General features: G+C 40.9%; 1 protein-coding gene across 1 annotated transcript; it reads left to right on the top strand.

Annotated features, from left to right (window-relative positions):
- Positions 1–2,933: 2,933 nt before the first annotated feature.
- Positions 2,934–15,988, top strand: PRSS35 (serine protease 35). Its single transcript, XM_055273929.2, has 2 exons — positions 2,934–3,077; positions 13,721–15,988. Exon 2 carries the CDS (start codon positions 13,741–13,743, stop codon positions 14,980–14,982), a length of 1,242 nt encoding a protein of 413 aa, XP_055129904.1. The 5' UTR covers positions 2,934–3,077; positions 13,721–13,740; the 3' UTR covers positions 14,983–15,988.
- Positions 15,989–18,666: the final 2,678 nt, after the last annotated feature.

Genomic DNA, 18,666 nt, shown 5'->3' with positions numbered 1-18,666 from the left:
TACAAGGTTGAGTCATCAGTTAGACCTTCACCATGGACCATGAAACATCTCCTCTTCCTGTCTTTCCACAGCTAAAACTTTCCAAGTACATTTCCATGATAAGTAAGATTTAGTGTTGGATAGAGATTTATTCTAGTTTGGTCTCAGCCTCTTGGGAAATCAAGTCTAGAAAAAAAGGCTAAGTAGTATAGCCTTAATCATAGCCAGGCCTGACAGTGGTCATGGCTTCTCTTCTAGAGAGGCCACTGCCCCCTCGTGACCTGAAATGTGACAGAAGATGTGTTCTGGGCCTCTTGGTTCCATTTCTGGAGAAGCATAGAAATGCCTCCATTAAGCTGGGGACCTCACAAAGGACAGATAGTTATCAATTTTGTTGGTGCATTAACCAAGAATTTGGGTTGTATTAAAAGTAATTTGATAAAGTCTTTGGTCACAATAGTCACAATAATTGAAGATAAAGTCTAGGAGCTTGGGGAGACATGGCCGGAAACTTTGTTATGAGTTTATTTTTTTTAACTGATAACATTTCCTATAATGCATTATTTCCCAAAATGGTAAGAGTTATATTATCCAAAGTTTTCATTCCCATGCAGAAAGTCGGTTGAGAAGCATTGGAAAATTATAGGACCATCATTACAAGACCAGAATGAGGAATTCGATGCGTTGACAATCTAGTTTGGTATGGGTTTCTGTACTGCTCATACTTTGCTATAGAATACCTGAGGGCCTGGACTAGGCCAGGAGAGGAAATCCTGAATAAGAGAAGCCAGAATTCTGGCCAGTCACGGCGGTTCACTTCTGTAATCACAGCACTTTGAGAGGCTGAGGCAGGAGGATCGCTTGAGGCCACGACATAAAGACCAGCCTAGGCAGCATAGCAAGACCCTGTCTCTACAACAGAAATAATTTAAAAAGCTGGGTGAGATGGCATGTGCCTGTGTACCTGGGAGGTGGAGGTGGGAGGATTGCTTGAGCCCAGAATTTGAGGCTGCAGTCAGCTATGATCCTGCCACTGCACTCCAGCCTGGGTGACAGTGAGAATTTAAAAACCCTGTCTCTCAAAATTTAATGAATTAAAAATTTTTAAAAATAAGGAGGAAGCCAGAAACCTAGAACTAGAGAAAGAGTAAATATGAAGCATCAGGACCAGATGAAGTAAAGCGATAAATTTTGAAAACAGTCAAATTGATGATAAGACAACCTGGAATAGATCCAGAAATAGGGTACAAGAGGGCTTGGGGTCAAAGGCTCGGGAAGGGGGGCATGAAAATGAGAGAGCCCTGGAAGTCTGCTTTCTGTGATGCCAGTGGAGAATGCTGAATAAAGTGAAGAAAGTAGACCTGGGTCCACAGTGAATCCTTCTGGATTTATACAGTGTTAGAATCCCAAAAATGTTTGAGAGCTGCAGGCCTTGGAACTCCTCCAGCTCAGCCATCTCAATTTACAGATGAAAAAGCGGAGGCCCAGGGCACACAGCTATTTAGTGTCAGGCAGGATTCCCATTCTGAGTTCTGGACTTTCTCTGTGACTTCTCCACACTCCATCTGACTAGCAAACTTTTTAGTTCCATGTATAATCCAGCAGCTACTATATGCCAGGCCCTGTGGTAGATGGTGGTGATTCGAAGATGAATATGACTATTATGATCTAATTGGTGAGACAGAGAGCTTCAGAACTAATTCTAACTGGTAAAAATTACCAATAGATTTTACTATGCGGGTAAATGCATATGTTAACAATGCTAAATGAGAAAACAGCAATGAAACTGTATATATAGTTGGCCCTTGGACACATATTTGAACTGCACAGGTCCACTTATACACAGATTTTTTTTCACCCAAAAGCAGATAGAAAACAGTATTTTCAGGCAGAAATGCTTAGACAGAGGGCAGACTTTTCCTATACGCAGGTTCTCCAGGGCCCACAGCTGGACTTGGACTTGAATATGAGATGATTTTAGTACGGGGGGCTGAGGGGAAGAGGGCCTGGAACCAGTCCGTTGAGTATAACGAGGGACAATGCTAACTAAGTATGTTATGATCTCATTAAAAGTACATAGAAACTTGAGATATGCAATAACCCACTAACGAACCAGGTGTTACAAGGCATGCTAAGACCTTGTGCTGTAAGTACTTGTGCACTCACTTACTTGATCTCCCTGCTTCAGGGCCAGGACCGAGTTTTATACTCGTTGTATCAGTGCCTCTTGCCCCAGACCTGTCACCCACTAGAATTTGTTGCTAAACGAATGAAGCTTCCTTTCTCATGTGGCCCCCACCCCTCTCCTAAAGGAGAATAAAAGGTCGAGAGAACGGATGAGGTCAGAATGCTGGTGGGACTGAGATGAGAAAGGACCTTAAAGGTTACTCGCCCAAAGAAGAAAACCAGCCTTTTCCCTGCAGACGGAAACTGACGCGCTCCCCCTGGAGGCAGCGCAGGACGCTCCCGGGGGTCCAGGCGTCCCAGCCTGAGGTCCCCATCCTCGTGTGCAGCCTGGGCGCCTGGTACAAGTCGGGGTAACCCTGCGGCTTGTGTGTCCAGAGAAGCGAGGTCCCGGGTGGAGACTAGCTTGGGATAGGGTTGGGGAGACGCCCTCCATTCTTCTAGATGCCTGGGGTCTCAACAGCACGCAGTGAGGAGTGAGACTCTTACTGAACAACTCCTGAGACTGTTAAAGGAGTGCATACACTATCACAGGGACAGGCATCCCCTGTGAACCTACTCATGAAGTTTTCCTACTGCTTAATTCAGCTTGGGGGCAGAAATGCTGGGGCGAGACACGGCCAGGTCCGCCCCGTTCCTCCAGGGAAACCCCCTCTCCGCCCTCCCTCTCGGTCTCCTCTTGCCCCCTCCCCTCCCCCCTCTCCATCCCCCCGCGCCCGCCCCCCCTCGTCATCGCCCCTTTCCCCTCCCATCTCCTGCCGCGGTGCAGCTCTCTCCTCCTTCGCAGTCTCAGTGGCGAGCTCCGGGTGCTGTGGCCCGGCCTTGGCGGGGAGGCCTCCGGCTCGGGCTGGTTGCGAGGCTCCCAGCTCTGATCTCAGCTGACAGTGCCCTCGGGGACCAAACAAGCATCGCAGGTAAAGATGAAGCTCCCCACACCCAACAACCTTAGAACTTAGAAATTTCCCTGAGAAAGGCAGGACCCACCCGAGGAGAGCTTCTTTGAAGGACTTTGAAGAAAGGGATCAAACTTGGCACTTTCCTTCAGTCCTCAAAGAAACTAACCACCCTTCCCATAGGCAATTCTGTGTGCCGGCCTCTGCACAGTTGAATATTAACAGCAACAATGTTTGCGTTGGAATATAAATGGAATTCTTTCTGCTTAAGCAGTACCAGAGGGGACCCTCTTTATTTTTATGATTGTTAACAGATGCCATTGAGAAAGGTATAAAACGCATTCCTGAAAAGTCTCTTTGGCGGGGTTACTGTGAAAGCTAGCCTCTCCCCTCTACCCTTTTATCAACTTGGCTGCAGGGGTCAGCAAAAGGAGCATAGGAAAACGTTTAGAAAATGAGGAGGCGAAATGAAGTAGAAAAGCTTTTGACTCGCTTTGAAATACTCGAGCTGAAAAAAAAAAAAGTGTGTGGGGTGGTGGTGGTGGATGAAACACTGGCAAAATATTGACAATAGTTGAAGCTGGTGATGTGCCCATGGGGGTTATACTTTTCTCTCAACTTTTAATACTTTTCTCTGTGCTTTTGTGTAGTCTTGAAATTTTCTATAATAAAAGGTTTTTAAAAAAGTTGTAGAAACACTCCCGCTTGATTGCTCTGACATTTTTACTCTGTCCTTGATTTGAAAAGAAGCTGCATGCTGTGTCTAGGGGGCTTTCACCCCTTATTAACCCTTCTGACTTCTGAAATTCATTCTTATTTTATCCGAAGTACATTTGTCTCCACAGAGGATTATAAAAGTCATATTTTGCTGGCTGGAGAATTATACTTAGAATCTGGTTTATAATTTAGAAGACAGAGTGTTAAAATCCCTGCCAAATAAGACATGTAGGCTTGAAGGTAGCGGCCAAGTATCATATGGAATTTTATTTTTATTAGGAAATATTAGAGGAGTTCTTTTAGTGAGGGAAGTGGTGGACGTGGATACTGTCCCCCATTTTTCTTCCAGATAGCTGGGAAAACTGCATGCTTTTAAGAAGCTTTTTCACGTTTTAAAATGTGAGATTGTTTAGCATATACTTGGCATACAGTATATGTTCATTAGATGTTAATAAACAATTGCTAGTATGAGTTAATTTTCTCCACTGGGTAAATGATTTTCCTCTGCCCAATGCTCAAATATCCAACAAGCATATTGCATTTTAAAAGTAGGATCAGACTCAGAATTTGGGGGGATTGAGCTACTTTACCTTAGCACTGAGTTAACTTTGCAGATGAGAAATCTGAGATGGAGAGGTTAGGAAACAGTAAAGTTAAATTAGTAGTATGCAAGCTATTATTCTATAATTAAAAAACGTTAAGCTTCGTATAGGTAAAACTGATGTGGGTTAGCTAAAAACATTGTGACCAAAGATGCTTTAAAACCTGAAAAGTAGCAGACCTGTTTATAGATATTCTTTGCTCTCAAAGGCCAACTTGAAAAATACAGCTAAGTCTAGAGCTATATGCTGTGCACTTCATAAGGCAGCATATGAAAGAGTCCTCTTGGGGTTCCTTTAATGTCATTCACCCAAAATTTGATTCATCCATAGCATTGCAGAAACCGAGATGTACGGGTCATGGAAAAATAGCCCCCAAACAAAGGGAGGTTTTGTTTTTTATTGTGATGAGAAACAGAAGTTGTGGGTTACTGTAAAATAATCAACTGTGTAACTTTACCATCTTCCTTTCCCTCAAGTACTGCCAAACTTTTTAAGCAGACATTTTTTTGGTCTCCATTTATGAAACTAAACTTGACAATAGTGCTATGGTATGATATTTTGAATAGAAATTGGCCCACTGTCAATGAACTTTCTTGCCATTTATTCTCAGCCTAGAATCAGTGGAGAGCTTAGCCTTTAGTGATGGATTATAAAGTATTTGATAAACATATGTGAAATATTTGGCACGTTCAAGATTTTCCTTAGCATTGAAATGAATTGTGGCACGTTTGGGGGACTAGTTCACAGTGCTGTAGGTCATGCTGGAAGTGTGCTGGCACTACAACTGTTTTTGAAAAACTACCTGCCAGAAAATTGTCTGGCTATAGACAGCACTATCAGCCCTCAGTTCATCAGGATGGGCTCTGTGGCCTGTAGGTGGGTTTTCTAAATGTAATAAATTCCATATGTCTCCCTATGTCACAGCCATTTAGTATATTATTAGCCAGTTAAAAGTTTTGCCCCTGCTGAATCTTACATGCTTTTAAAAATAAAATCTATTTCACAGCTGAGTAAGTGTAAACATTTTAAATACCTGCCTTTGATGTGCCATCACCAGGCTAACTTTGCCATCTAGTGGTAGCAACATGGATAACAGGCAAGTTCTTCCTGGATGACTAGGAATTGAAACTTCCTGAGAAGCATTGATGAGTAATTACTTGTGTTTTCTCATTTGTGGTTTACTCTAGAACTTTGAAGCTGGAAGAAATCTTAAAAAAGTTCTAGTCCAACTCAACTCAACAGTTAAGGACTATCAGAGAGATTCTTTAAAAAAGGCTTCGAAATGCACGGCAGAGTTAGCAGTTGGTATGCATTTGTTGAATAGACAAATTTATCTACCCTGTTCTAATTCTTGTTTTTCCTCTAGCAATATTGCATCCTACCACTATGAAGTTTTATCTTGATCTTCTGTTTTTAGTTTTAAAATTGCATTTCTGTATAATATTTCTTAAAATAACACATTTTCATTTATATTTTAAGTCTCAGAAGGAAACATTCTTTTCCACTGTTTTTGTTTGTTTGTTTTGAGACAGGATTGCCCTGTCTCATTCTAGTTGCCCAGGCTGGAGGTTAGTGACACCATCACAGCTCACTGCAGCCTCCACCTCCCAGCTTAGGTGATCCTCCCAACTCAGCCCAGAGTAGCTGGGACCACAGGCACGTGCCACCACACTTGTAGAGACACCGTATCCCTATGTTGCCCAGGCTACTCTCAAACTCCTGCACTCAAGTGATCCTCCCATCTCAGCCTCCCAAAGTGCTAGGATTACAGGTGTGAGGCACCGCCCCTGGCCCTTTTCTACTTTTTAATCACTCCCTACTACTACTACTTCTGTTTTCTTTTTTTGACGGAGTCTCGCTCTGGAGTGCAATGGCGTGATCTCGGCTCACTGCAACCTTTGCCTCCCGGTTCAAGGGATTCTCCTGCCTCAGCCTCCCCAGTAGCTGGGATTACAGGTGTGCAACAGCACGCCCGGCTAATATTTGTATTTTTAGCAGAGACGGGGTTTCACCACGTTGGCCAGGCTGGTCTGGAACTCCTCACCTCAAGTGATCCACCCACCTCGGCCTCCCAAACTGCTGGGATTACAGGTGTGAGCCACAGCCTCCGCCACTTCCTACTACTTCTTTCTTTCTAAACAGTCACGCAGACTGTTGTAAAAACTCGATTCTCACCTTTGTAAGTGTAGTAGTTTCCTACTGCTGCTGTAACAAATTACTGAAAACTTAGTGGTTTAAAACAACGCAAATTTATTATCTCATGCATCTGGAGATCAGAAATCTAAAGTTTTGGCCGGGCGCAGTGGCTCACGCCTGTAATCCCAGCACTTTGGGAGGCCGAGATGGGTGGATCATGAGGTCAGGAGATCCAGACCATCCTGGCCAACACGATGAAACCCCATCTCTACTAAAAATACAAAAAAAATTAGCCGGGTGTGGTGGCGGATGCCTGTAGTGCCAACTACTCAGGGGGGCTGAGGCTGGAGAAGGCGTGAACCCGAGAGGCGAGCTTGCAGTGAGCCGAGATCACGCCACTGCACTCTAGCCTGGGCGATTGAGCGAGACTCCACCTCAAAAAAAAAAAAAAAAAAACCAGAAAAGAAAAGAAATCTAAAGTTGTATTGTGATCTTCTGTTTTTAGTTTTAAAATTGCATTTCTGCATGTTTTTCTTAAAACAACACATTTTCATTTATGTTCTTCCTTCTGAAAGTTCTAGGAAATACTTTTTTCCTTACCTTTTTCAGCATCTAGAGACCACTCATATTCCTCAGCTCGTGATCCTGCATTACTCTGGCCTCCGCTTCCATCTAGCAGCTCCTCCCACTCTTAACCCGTCTGCCTCCTTCTTATATGAGCCCCTGTGATTGCATTGGACCCACCTGGATAATCCAGACTAACCACTTCACCTTAAAATCCTTAACGTAATCGTGTTTGTAAAGTCTCTTTTCTGGTGTGTGGGAAATATTCACAGGTCCTGGGGATGAGGATATTTGGCATGCCACAATGAGGCGGTTAGAGATGTATGAAATACCTTGTAAATATCTACCTGAGTGTCGGCTCCCCCTGTTTGATATGAAAACCATTGGCTTTAATCTTTGTGGAGTGCTCACTGTGCTCTGGGCATTGTGCTTATCATATTAATTTCTCACAAAAATATTCTAAAATATTATCTCTATCTAATAAATGTGGGAAATAATGTCTAGAGAGGTTAGGTAACCTTCACAAGATCACAGTGTAACAAGTGGCAGGTGTACTTAAAGTTGATTTGGCTTCAAAGCCCTGCCCCCATAATCATTGAAACACCCTAGTTCTTACTCCCCCTTTTTATTACTTACAGACACTGTTATTTTCTCATACACTTTCTAAATTAAATGTTACCTCCATGCAGTGCTGCTGTCAGGGAGCGCCTCAGTGGGTCAGGAATAGATTTCATAAGATACCTCTTCTCCTCAGTATCTGTTCCTCCAAATAAAACTGACTATGAAAGTTGTTACAATTGTCATCCCAAACATCACCGCTTTCTTTAGTGCTTGCTTTATTCCCGTTTATGTCACTTGTAACTCTCCCCCTCTCCTGCTGTGGCCTTTTGCCTAAGCCATTTCTCTCTGCAGTTATTCAGAATCATCTGGCCAGGCCGCAGTGTCTCCCTGTTGCGTATCAATCCTGAGTAGTTAGAGGATGAAAGTAGAGGAGGAGATGAGAGCATGTCTTCCCATTTAGGTATGCATGTAACCAGAGCCAGTGGCATTGGGAAGGACAGGTGGCTGGGACTGCAGATGGCTAAATGGAGGACAGCCAAGTTTTAAAAGGTGGTCATGCAATCATTGGCGTGTACTAACATACACACTAAGGTAGAGGGTGGTGTTGGCCCTACAGGGTCATTGATATGACTGAGTAGTTCCTGACCCACAGCAGCCTCCCAGGAACTGTTTGACGGATCAATGCAAAGTTGTGTCCCGTGGCAACATGCTATATACATAAATATGGACAAGTACCTCACTAGACATTACAAGGAACCAGGTGAAAAGAAAGGCGTAAGTAATTGTGAATTTGTCACCTGGTGAGGGAAACCAATTCAGCGCAGGTCCTTCAATGGTAGGTCAGCATCTTTGCTTTCTCATAGACAGGAAAAATAATTGATTTGAAATATTAATATAGTGGGCAGCCATCTAATCTTTCATTAGTTTGCCTGCTCCATCTAAGCTAGACTATAAACTTCTAGGGTAAAAAACAAAACACAAAAGAGAAACTGAGCCTTAAGGGATAGTGTCTTTTCATCACAGGATTCTATATACTCTAGATAGACTCCCTCAAAAAGTTGTTTTTCTTTCATCGTAGATCACTCCCTTAATTATGTTGACACAGACTCTGTTTCTTTTTAGGCTGAGGGTCTGATGCAGTTCCAGAATTCCCAGTGTAGATCCAGGCTATAAATAAGACACAGAAAATGCAATTTAAGTGTTTTGTGGCTGCATAGTGTTTAATCACACTTAAGTTTAATAGCAATGAGAAAAATGTATTACAGAGCCATGGATATTCATAGAAATGAGTAATTAGGAAAGCATTCATTTGGGAAGTCTCTAAAGTGAAGCTGTCCTTGAACAAAAAACAAAACAAAGAAAAAGAATTTTAGAGTGAGTTGGAAACTATCTTGAAATAAAAATATTTGACTGTAAAACTGACTTTTTAGAAAACTACAAGGTCTCTAATTTTGGCTTATGTAACAACCTGTTTTGAAGTGATACCAATTCACCGATTAAGGTAGGATAATAATTACAAAATGACATGTGTTAACTGCTTACTATTCTCCGGGCTCAGTAGTAATTCTTTGCATGTATCATCTCATTTAATCTCCATTACAATGTTATGAAGTTGAAATTACTGTAATATTATCCCCACTTTGCAGATGAGGAAAGTGAAACTTCGAGAGTTAGTGAACTGCCCACATGCACATGCCTCATAAGTGGTGAAGAGGGAATTGAACCCAAGCCTTCCCACTCCTTGGTCTGCACTCATAACCACTATGAGTACAGATACACAAATATTCTCAACGCTGTCAGCAACCACATTTCTAAGAAACTATAAACAAATAACAAAGGGTAATAGTAAGTGATCTCGTAGTTAAGTGTGGTCACTTCTATTAATAGATTGGGCACAAATGTGTAATTACATCTCTTCCATCAGTAAGAGTTCGTCTACATACACAGACATTCCCACTTCCTCCTTAATTCCCTTCTACTCAATCTGCCTTCAGGATCCAGCCCATAATCAGCTGTGTGTATGCTGACTCACAGTGGTGAACAGCAATCACTGCAACTTTGCTTTCATTAACCAAAATTGGAATTTGAAGCCCCAAATCCAAACCATCTGGAAATGGACAGTGCAGGTCACAATTACATTGGAAGACAGGAAAAATGAGAGGGATGGGGAAGCCAAGGGACGTTAGACTTTCAAAATATTATAGCTGCCCCTTCAACTGGGACTGTGTCTTTTTAGATCAATGAGTTAGTCCTTTTTGGATAATGGGCATATGTAGATGTAGCCACTGAACAAACTGTGGATTGCTCGATCAGTAAGAGCTATCATTTATGCCACATTGACATTTTACCACAAGACAAACTTAGATTTTCCAAAAGAAAGTGTCCTTACACATTTGCCCAATTTTAAATTACAGGCCAAATTAGGCTAACTAAATCCATGTCCTCTTATTACTGTGATTCTGAGGTCTTGTTACAAAGCTCTGCCCTTCCCATACCCAAGGGTAGACGTGGGCATGGCTTTTATTCCTGTGGTGCACTGCACAGAGCTCCCTCAAGGGGCACCAGGCAGGGCTGGTGAACCAATGCCATTGAATGATCTGTAGTATGAGATATTGGAGGCATTACATATAAACCTTATGAATTTCACTTTTTTGAGACATATGATGCACATAGGATCACTATGTGATCCTAGTTCACACCACTGCACTCCAGCTTGGTGACAGAGCCAGACTGACTCAAAAAATAATTAAAAATAAAAATAAAAAAAGTAAGTTATGTTTGTTTTTTATTAATTGGCTGAGTGATATGATATTGTCAGTTGCTAACATAGTAAAAGCATAAAGTCAGAATAAATTAATTTTGTACACGGAGATGAAGTAGATGTCATTTAAAACCCAGGTAAGCCATCATCCTTGGAAAGACCACCTTCTGGGGTATGGCTCATGTTGCTACACCAGAGCCTTGGCTGCTGTAGTGGTTCTTAAACTTTATTGAGTGTCAAAGTCATCTGGAGGGCTGGTGAAACCTAGCTGGGAGTCACTCTCCACCACCCTTTCAGGAGAATTTCTAACAGTAGGTCTGGGGCAGGCCCTGAGAATTAGCATTTTTAACAAGTTCCCAGGTAATGCTGAAGTTACTAGTATAGGGACTGTCCTTTGAGAACTCCTGGTCTGGTGTTTCCTTTTGGCGAGCAACCAAGATATGGGCTCTCAACCACCATTCATAACTGCTGTGAGAATGTGAACGTGAACACAGAGCAGGAAAACCATACCTATGTCATTGGTATTATCATTTGATAAGTCAAATCATTGCTTTGTACCAAGCATGGTTTCAAATAGCATTGAAAATTTCCGAAGTATTGTCCAAGGCCTTTGACTAGAACAATAGCTTTATAAACCAGTGTCATCTACATAGCCAGAAATAAAATTATACTTAAATACAATTCAACTCTGATGAGGCTTTCTTAAAAGTCTGGCTACAGAATTATGGCACAGGATAAACCTAACTGGGGAGAAAATATCACAATAACACTATTTAGGCATCCTTTATTTTGCCCAGGAATGCCTTTCACAAGTGTATTACCCCTCAGATCATTAGTATGAAGCGTTAAGATATACCAAGTGAGGCACTTTGTGTCTCTTGACGTGGATATTTGGCTGACTTTCAAGCTTTGATGTAATCATATATTAAGTACACAGTGGACAGCTGTTGTCATAAAGAGCTAAATGAAAAAGCAATTAAGAAAAAGTTTCCCACACCAAAACAACTCCCTTGATTGAAATTTTGCTGAGAATCAAGTAGATTTAAAAATATATATAATGATATATATCATTTTTATCTATTTTGGTTTGTTGATAAGCTAAGTAGCAGCAAATAACTCTTTGATTTTCACTTTTTTTTTTTTCAGCCAAGGACATAAATTTTCATACTGGGAGCTATAATTTCAAGCGCTCAGTAGAGTTACTGACTTGTGAGACTTTTTCGTTCTAATTAAATAAACTTGATGAAATACTATTGTGAAAAATTGCATAGAAGACAAAATAAAATACTAAGTGGCTCTACTCTACAAAATCCTTGATGATATAATTACTGTTTTGCAGTGGTGACTATTAGAAAATATTGTGACGTAAGTGCAGATCTCCTCCCCTCCCCTCCCTTCCCTTCCCCTTCCCTCCCCTCACCTCCCCTCCTCCTCTCCTCTTCGACAGGGTCTCACTTTGTTGCCCAGGCTGGAGTTCAGTGCCATGATCATGGTTTGCTGCAGCCTTGACCTCCTGGGTTCAAGCGATCCTGCCGAGTAGCTGGGACTACAGGCGTGTGCCACCATGCCTGACTAATTTTTTAAAAGTTTTTTTTTGTAGAGATGAGGTTTCAGTATGTTGCCCACTCTGGTCTTGAACTCCTGTATTCAAGCGATCCTCCCATCTTAGTTTCCCAAAGTGCTGGGATTACAGGTGTGAGCTACCACACCCGGCCTGCTTGATATTTCCAAAGGTATAATGGTTCAAATTAATTATGTTATGTTTTCATTAATATATCACATTTAAGCAATAAATAGGTTAATGTAGCATACATATTTGTTTGATCAAAATAATGTTTTAATTTGTTAATAAAATTATTGTACTTGTATACGGCAACATAAATTCTGTTGTATCAAGGGATACCGATATTGAACTCTGCATCAGGGTTGACTTTTGCCTTTTGTGCCAGTGGGTGTACCCTGTAGTACAAGGGCTGTGGTCCATTGCTAATGTGCTTTCTTTTCCATGCAAAAAATAAATAAATAAAATAAAGCTGACCAGAAAGCATTGAGGATGATATTGTAGGAATAAGCGAATGCTGAATTGCCTCTGCTTTATACAAAGTACAAATCATTTGCTTAAGTCTTGATATTTTAACTATTAGTTAAAAATGACTTGGAGCATAGCTGGCAAATAATAGCGACACAGAGGTTCAAAATTGCTGCTCCAGCGTGCTCCCACTATACCCAACTCCAAGCAAAGATGGCTGATACATATCAGTTCCACTAAATAGATACATGTACATGCCAGTGAGCCTCAGGAAGAGAAAAACAGGGCAAGAAGATGTGAACAGTAGGAGAGGTATTATATAATTTATTATGTACTGGCACCTTTAACAATATTTAAATAACACAAGAACACTGGTCTTAGATGGTGAGACCTATGGTGAAAAGGGACTATATCTAACCATTATCATGTCCCCCCCAAATAGCCTGTACTTCATAAATTCTTACAAATAACTTTAATATGCAGTAAAGTCCCACCATAAGGCATTTTGTATGGAGCTTTGCTTAGAGGGTGGTTTCAAGCACAACTTTGTTTTTTAAAAATGCATGGTACATTTTTCTTACTTTGGCATAAAATGGCCTGTGCTATATATTTTCTTTTTATGACCAGGCATTCTATAAAAATCGAAGCAGATCAATAGAAGATTAATTAGCCATTTATTTATTGCTAACACTCTTACTGCTTTAAAATATTATCCAAGAATTTGCATTGCACCTTCACAGCAGCTTGGGCTGCGAATCCTGGTTCATGGACATTCACTGTATCCAATGAGCAGTTTTTTGAGCTCTGTGCTAGGCAGTTACAGTCTAGAGATGGAGAAGTTATGATCCCTGTTTTTAAGTAGCTAAGTGTGAGAAAAGACTGCAGCACATTTGCTTTTATCTTTATTTCTAAATCATCTGGATAAAAAGTTGTAGGATATCTAAGGAGGAGAGTGTGGCTTAGTCGACAGAGGATCCCAACCTACTACCGTGTTCTGCTCTCTCAGGCATGAGGCTGTTAGGGGAGATAGAGGTGGAGGTGACAGGTTGGGGTGAGAACGAGGCGGATTAGGGCTGGTGGAGGGAAGTTTGGGTGGAAAACAATTTACTGATTTCGGAAGTCTGTGTGAGCCCACTTACCAGTGTTTATCTAATCTCAATAAAATCTAGGTAAGGTGAAAATAAGGGCACCTCTTTGTGGTGAAAGTACATTTAGGATCCAAGGGCTAAATGAAATGGATAAGTAAGACTTAAAAAGAAAACATTGTAAACCTCTCTCTTTTTCTATTTTTAAGGACAAAATTAGAAGATCAAAATGGAAAATATGCTACTTTGGTTGATATTTTTCACCCCTGGGTGGACCCTCACTGATGGATCTGAAATGGAAAGGGATTTTATGTGGCACTTGAGAAAGGTACCCCGGATTGTCAGTGAAAGGACTTTCCATCTCACCAGCCCCACATTTGAGGCAGATGCTAAGATGATGGTAAATACAGCGTGTGGCATCGAATGCCAGAAGGAACTCCCAACTCCCAGCCTTTCTGAATTGGAGGATTGTCTTTCCTATGAGACTGTCTTTGAGAATGGCACCCGAACCTTAACCAGGGTGAAAGTTCAAGATTTGGTTCTTGAGCCGACTCAAAATATCACCACGAAGGGAGTATCTGTTAGGAGAAAGAGACAGGTGTATGGCACCGACAGCAGGTTCAGCATCTTGGACAAAAGGTTCTTGACCAATTTCCCTTTCAGCACAGCTGTGAAGCTTTCCACGGGCTGTAGTGGCATTCTCATTTCCCCTCAGCACGTTCTGACTGCTGCCCACTGTGTTCATGACGGAAAGGAGTATGTCAAAGGGAGTAAAAAGCTAAGGGTGGGGTTGTTGAAGATGAGGAACAAAAGTGGAGGCAAGAAACGTCGAGGTTCTAAGAGGAGCAGAAGAGAAGCTAGTGGTGGTGACCCAAGAGAGGGTACCAGAGAGCATCTGCAGGACAGAGCCAAGGGTGGGAGGAGAAGAAAACAAGCTGGCCGGGGTCAGAGGGGTGCCCAAGGGAGGCCTTCCTTCCAGTGGACCCGGGTCAAGAATACCCACATTCCGAAGGGCTGGGCACGAGGAAGCCTGGGGGGCGCTGCCTTGGACTATGACTATGCTCTCCTGGAGCTGAAGCGCGCGCACAAAAAGAAATACATGGAACTTGGAATCAGCCCAACGATCAGGAAAATGCCTGGTGGAATGATCCACTTCTCAGGATTTGATAACGATAGGGCTGATCAGTTGGTGTATCGGTTTTGCAGTGTGTCCGACGAATCCAATGATCTCCTTTACCAATACTGCGATGCTGAGTCGGGCTCCACCGGTTCCGGGGTCTATCTGCGTCTGAAAGATCCAGACAAAAAGAATTGGAAGCGCAAAATCATTGCGGTCTACTCAGGCCACCAGTGGGTGGATGTCCACGGGGTTCGGAAGGACTACAACGTTGCCGTTCGCATCACTCCCCTCAAATACGCCCAGATTTGCCTCTGGATTCACGGCAACGATGCCAATTGTGCTTATGGCTAACAGAGACCTGAAACAGGGCGGTGTCTCATCTAAATCACAGAGAAAACCAGCTCTGCTTACTGTAGTGAGATCACTTCATAGGTTATGCCTGGACTTGAACCCTATCGATAGCATTTCAACATTTTTCAAAGTCAGGAGATTTTCATCCATTTAAAAAATGTATAGGTACAGACATGGAAGCTAGGTGGGCACTTCCGTGCCAAGTACACATGGTAATGAGTCTCATTTGCAGGAAAATTTTGTTGCCTTCTTAAAAATTAGACACACTTTAAACCTTCAAACAGGTATTATAAATAACATGTGATTTCTTAATGGACTTATTCTCAGGGTCCTACTCTAAGAAGAATCTAATAGGATGCTGGTTGTGTATTAAATGTGAAATTGCATAGATAAAAGTAGATGGTAATGCAATTAGTATCAGAATAGAGACAGAAAGTTACAACACAGTTTGTACTACTCTGAGATGCATCCATTCAGCTCATGCCCTCAGTGTCTATATTGTGTTATCTGTTGGGTCTGAGACATTTAGTTTAGTTTTTTTGAATAATTACAAATCAGAAGAAAAAGCAAGCACTATAAGCAAAACTATTAACTGTTTTACTGCTTTAAGAAATAACAATTACAATGTGTATTATTTAAAAATGGGAGAAATAGTTTGTTCTATGAAACAAACCTAGTTTCGAAATAGGGAAGCTGAGACATTTTAAGATCTCAAGTTTTTATTTAACTAATACTCAAACTATGGACTTTTCATGTATGCATAGGGAAGACACTTCACAAATTATGAATGAACATGTGTTGAAAGCCACATTATTTTATGCTATACATCCTATGTATGAGGTGCTACATTTTTAGGACAAAGAATTCTGTAATCTTTTTCAAGAAAGAGTCTTTTTCTCCTTGACAAAATCCAGCTTTTGTATGAGGACCATAGGGTGAATTCTCTGAGTAGTAATTTTAGCTATGTCCTTTCCTAAAAATGAATAAAATTTATGAATATGACTTTTAAAAGAAGGGTCTGGTTATTTTCCTAGGAACCAAGGCTGCAACACTCATTCTGGCCATCATGTAGTGTAAGCAGAGTCCAGTGACTGCCCTGGGGCAAAACACAGAGTAGGCACTCAATGTGTATTTCTTGAATAAATAGCTACTTGCTAAAAAGCTGTAAAAAGGGAATAGTTCAGGGCATTATGTTTAAAGAATTTTAGTGATCTATAATCAAGTACACTGTAAAATTCAGCAATTGCAGGCCTTATTTCTGGTCTGGTCTGTTCTTTCTGGTAGTTTCTAAGGCCATATTCTCTTCTCTCTTGACACACTCAAGTCATTGATTCTGCCAGGGTTCCAATTTATCTTACTATTTTTTAATAATGGGGAGTTATACTGTGGACTAGTATGCCAAGAAATAATTGATTAGATTATGATAAATGATTTTGTGAATGGTGTTCAAAACAGCAGAAATTCAGTACAAGTGCAGATTCTTTTTTTTTTTTTTTGAGATGTCTGGCTCTGTCACCCAGGCTGGAGTGCAGTGGTGTGATCTCAGCTCACTGAAATCTCTGTCTCCTGGGTTCAAGCAATTCTCCTGTCTCAGCCTCCAGAGAAGCTGGGACTACAGGTACGTGCCACCACGCCTGGCTAATTTTTGTATTTTTAGTAGAGACGGGGTTTCACCATATTGGTCAGGCTGGTCTCGAACTCCTGACCTCGGTTGATCCACCTGCTTTGGCCTCGCAAATTGCTGGGATTACAGGCGTGAGCCACCGCACCTGGCCGTGTAGATTCTTTCATAATGTAAACCTCTTAAAAATAATTCCATAAAAATTTTAAAAATAAATTAGCTATAACTCTTACTGTATCTGTATATATGCTTTTGTATATATGCTTTTTTATTTGATTGAAGTAGAGATAGGGTCCTTCTACATTGACCAGGCTGGTCTCAAACTCCTGGCCTCAAATGATCCTCCCACTTTGGCATTAAAGGGTTGGGATTACAAATTTGAGCCACCATGCCCAGCCATATGTGTTTTGTATACAGGATTTCAGCAAGTATTAACTACCATTTTTTTTTTTTAATGATTTGATTTAATTCCAAGCACATTTCACTGAGTAGTATTTTATTATTGTTTCCACTGGTATAGGGCTATTGACTCAAACATTTTGCTCAATTTTTTGGGGGGAAAACATCTATGTGATCACAGAAACAAAAATATTCCAAGGTCAATTTTGCATACTTACACACTTGCAAACACACAGACACATACACAGAATCTTCCTCTTAGAGTCTTTGAATATAACTCATAGGATTTGAGTAAGTTTAGAATACCTTTGGGTGCTGAGTAAAATAGTTTGGTACTTAAGGTTAAATTCTGAGTATATGTTCATTATATATATAATTCTTAAAATCATTGTCCAATATACTTTTCAAAAATATAAAATCGAGCTTGTTTAATTTGCAGAGACTTTTTCTTTTTTTCTTTTAGAAACAGTCTTGCTCTGTCGCCCAGGTTGGAGTGCAGTGGCACAATTACAGCTCACTGCAGCCTTGAACTCCTGAGCTCACGAGATCCTCCCACCTCAACCTTGCAGGCAGCTGGGATAACAGGCATATGCATTAGCATGCCTGGCTAGAGGTTTTTTTTTGTTTTTTTTTTTTTTTTTAATTCTGTCATGCACTTTTCTTTTCCAAGTGAATCCTGAATCTTATATGACCTATTTAGGAACACTAAAATGTATTGCATTAACCAGAAAGTTTTGCTTCATATACTTTTTCTCTTATGTTTATCAGATTTGAAATTGAGAACTAGATTGAACTCACGTAGCTAAACAAACATACTTACATGCATACATGTCTACTGTGTGCAAAGGACTGTACTGACTTATTGTCGGGAATCTTACCAATGGTGGATTTCAAATAACCATTTTCAAAACAACTGAAATTTAAAATTGTGGCACTCCCTCTTTATCTAAATAACATTTTATTTATTTTTTTTCTTGTTCAAACGAAATGCATGTGGGTAGAAGCAACTTAACAATTTTTTCCTTTTTGGTATGCTTCTTAGTTAATCCAATGTTTATTTTGAAAAAGATTTAGATAATGTGTGATTGTCTTAGTCCATTTAGGCTGCTATAACAAAATAGACTGGGAACTCTTAAATGATAGAAATTTATTCTTCACAGTTCTGAAGGCTTGATAGTCCAAGATGGAGGCATCAGTAGATTTAGTGTCCGATGAAGGCCCATTCCTCATAGATGGCACCGTCTTGTTGTGTCCCACGTAGTGGACGGGCACCCAAGCTTATGCAAGCCCCTTTTATAAGAGAATTAATCCCAGTTACGAGGCAGGAGCCCTCACTACCTAACCACTTCCCATATGCCCTGCCTCTTAATACTGTCAACTTCGGGGTTAGGTTTCAACATACAAACTTTGGGGGGACGTAAACATTCAGACCATAGCAATAACCAAGATCAGAGTTCTGGACATATTTTTACCCTTCTTACTTGTAGATAGAGTAATTCTTTTAAATTCTTATTTCATAGAAAGAATCTCAGGAAAAGAAGAGACTATAAAAGATCATCTAGTTTAACCCTATACTTTAAGTTTTAATCCCCTTCCATCACATTCTCTGCAAATGGTTGTCCAGTGATAAGAAAATTTTTCACTCCTTGTTTAGTTATTAAAAT

This window comes from Symphalangus syndactylus, chromosome 4 (assembly GCF_028878055.3).
Source record: "Symphalangus syndactylus isolate Jambi chromosome 4, NHGRI_mSymSyn1-v2.1_pri, whole genome shotgun sequence".
Classification (NCBI taxonomy): Eukaryota; Metazoa; Chordata; class Mammalia; order Primates; family Hylobatidae; genus Symphalangus; species Symphalangus syndactylus.
The sequence above is the reverse complement of the archived record's forward strand: the minus strand, read 5'-3'. Positions and strand labels throughout refer to the sequence as shown.

Coding starts and splice junctions, on each gene's coding strand:
- PRSS35 (XM_055273929.2), top strand. CDS start 13,741: ATGGAAAATATGCTACTTTGGTTGATATTTTTCACCCCTGGGTGGACC.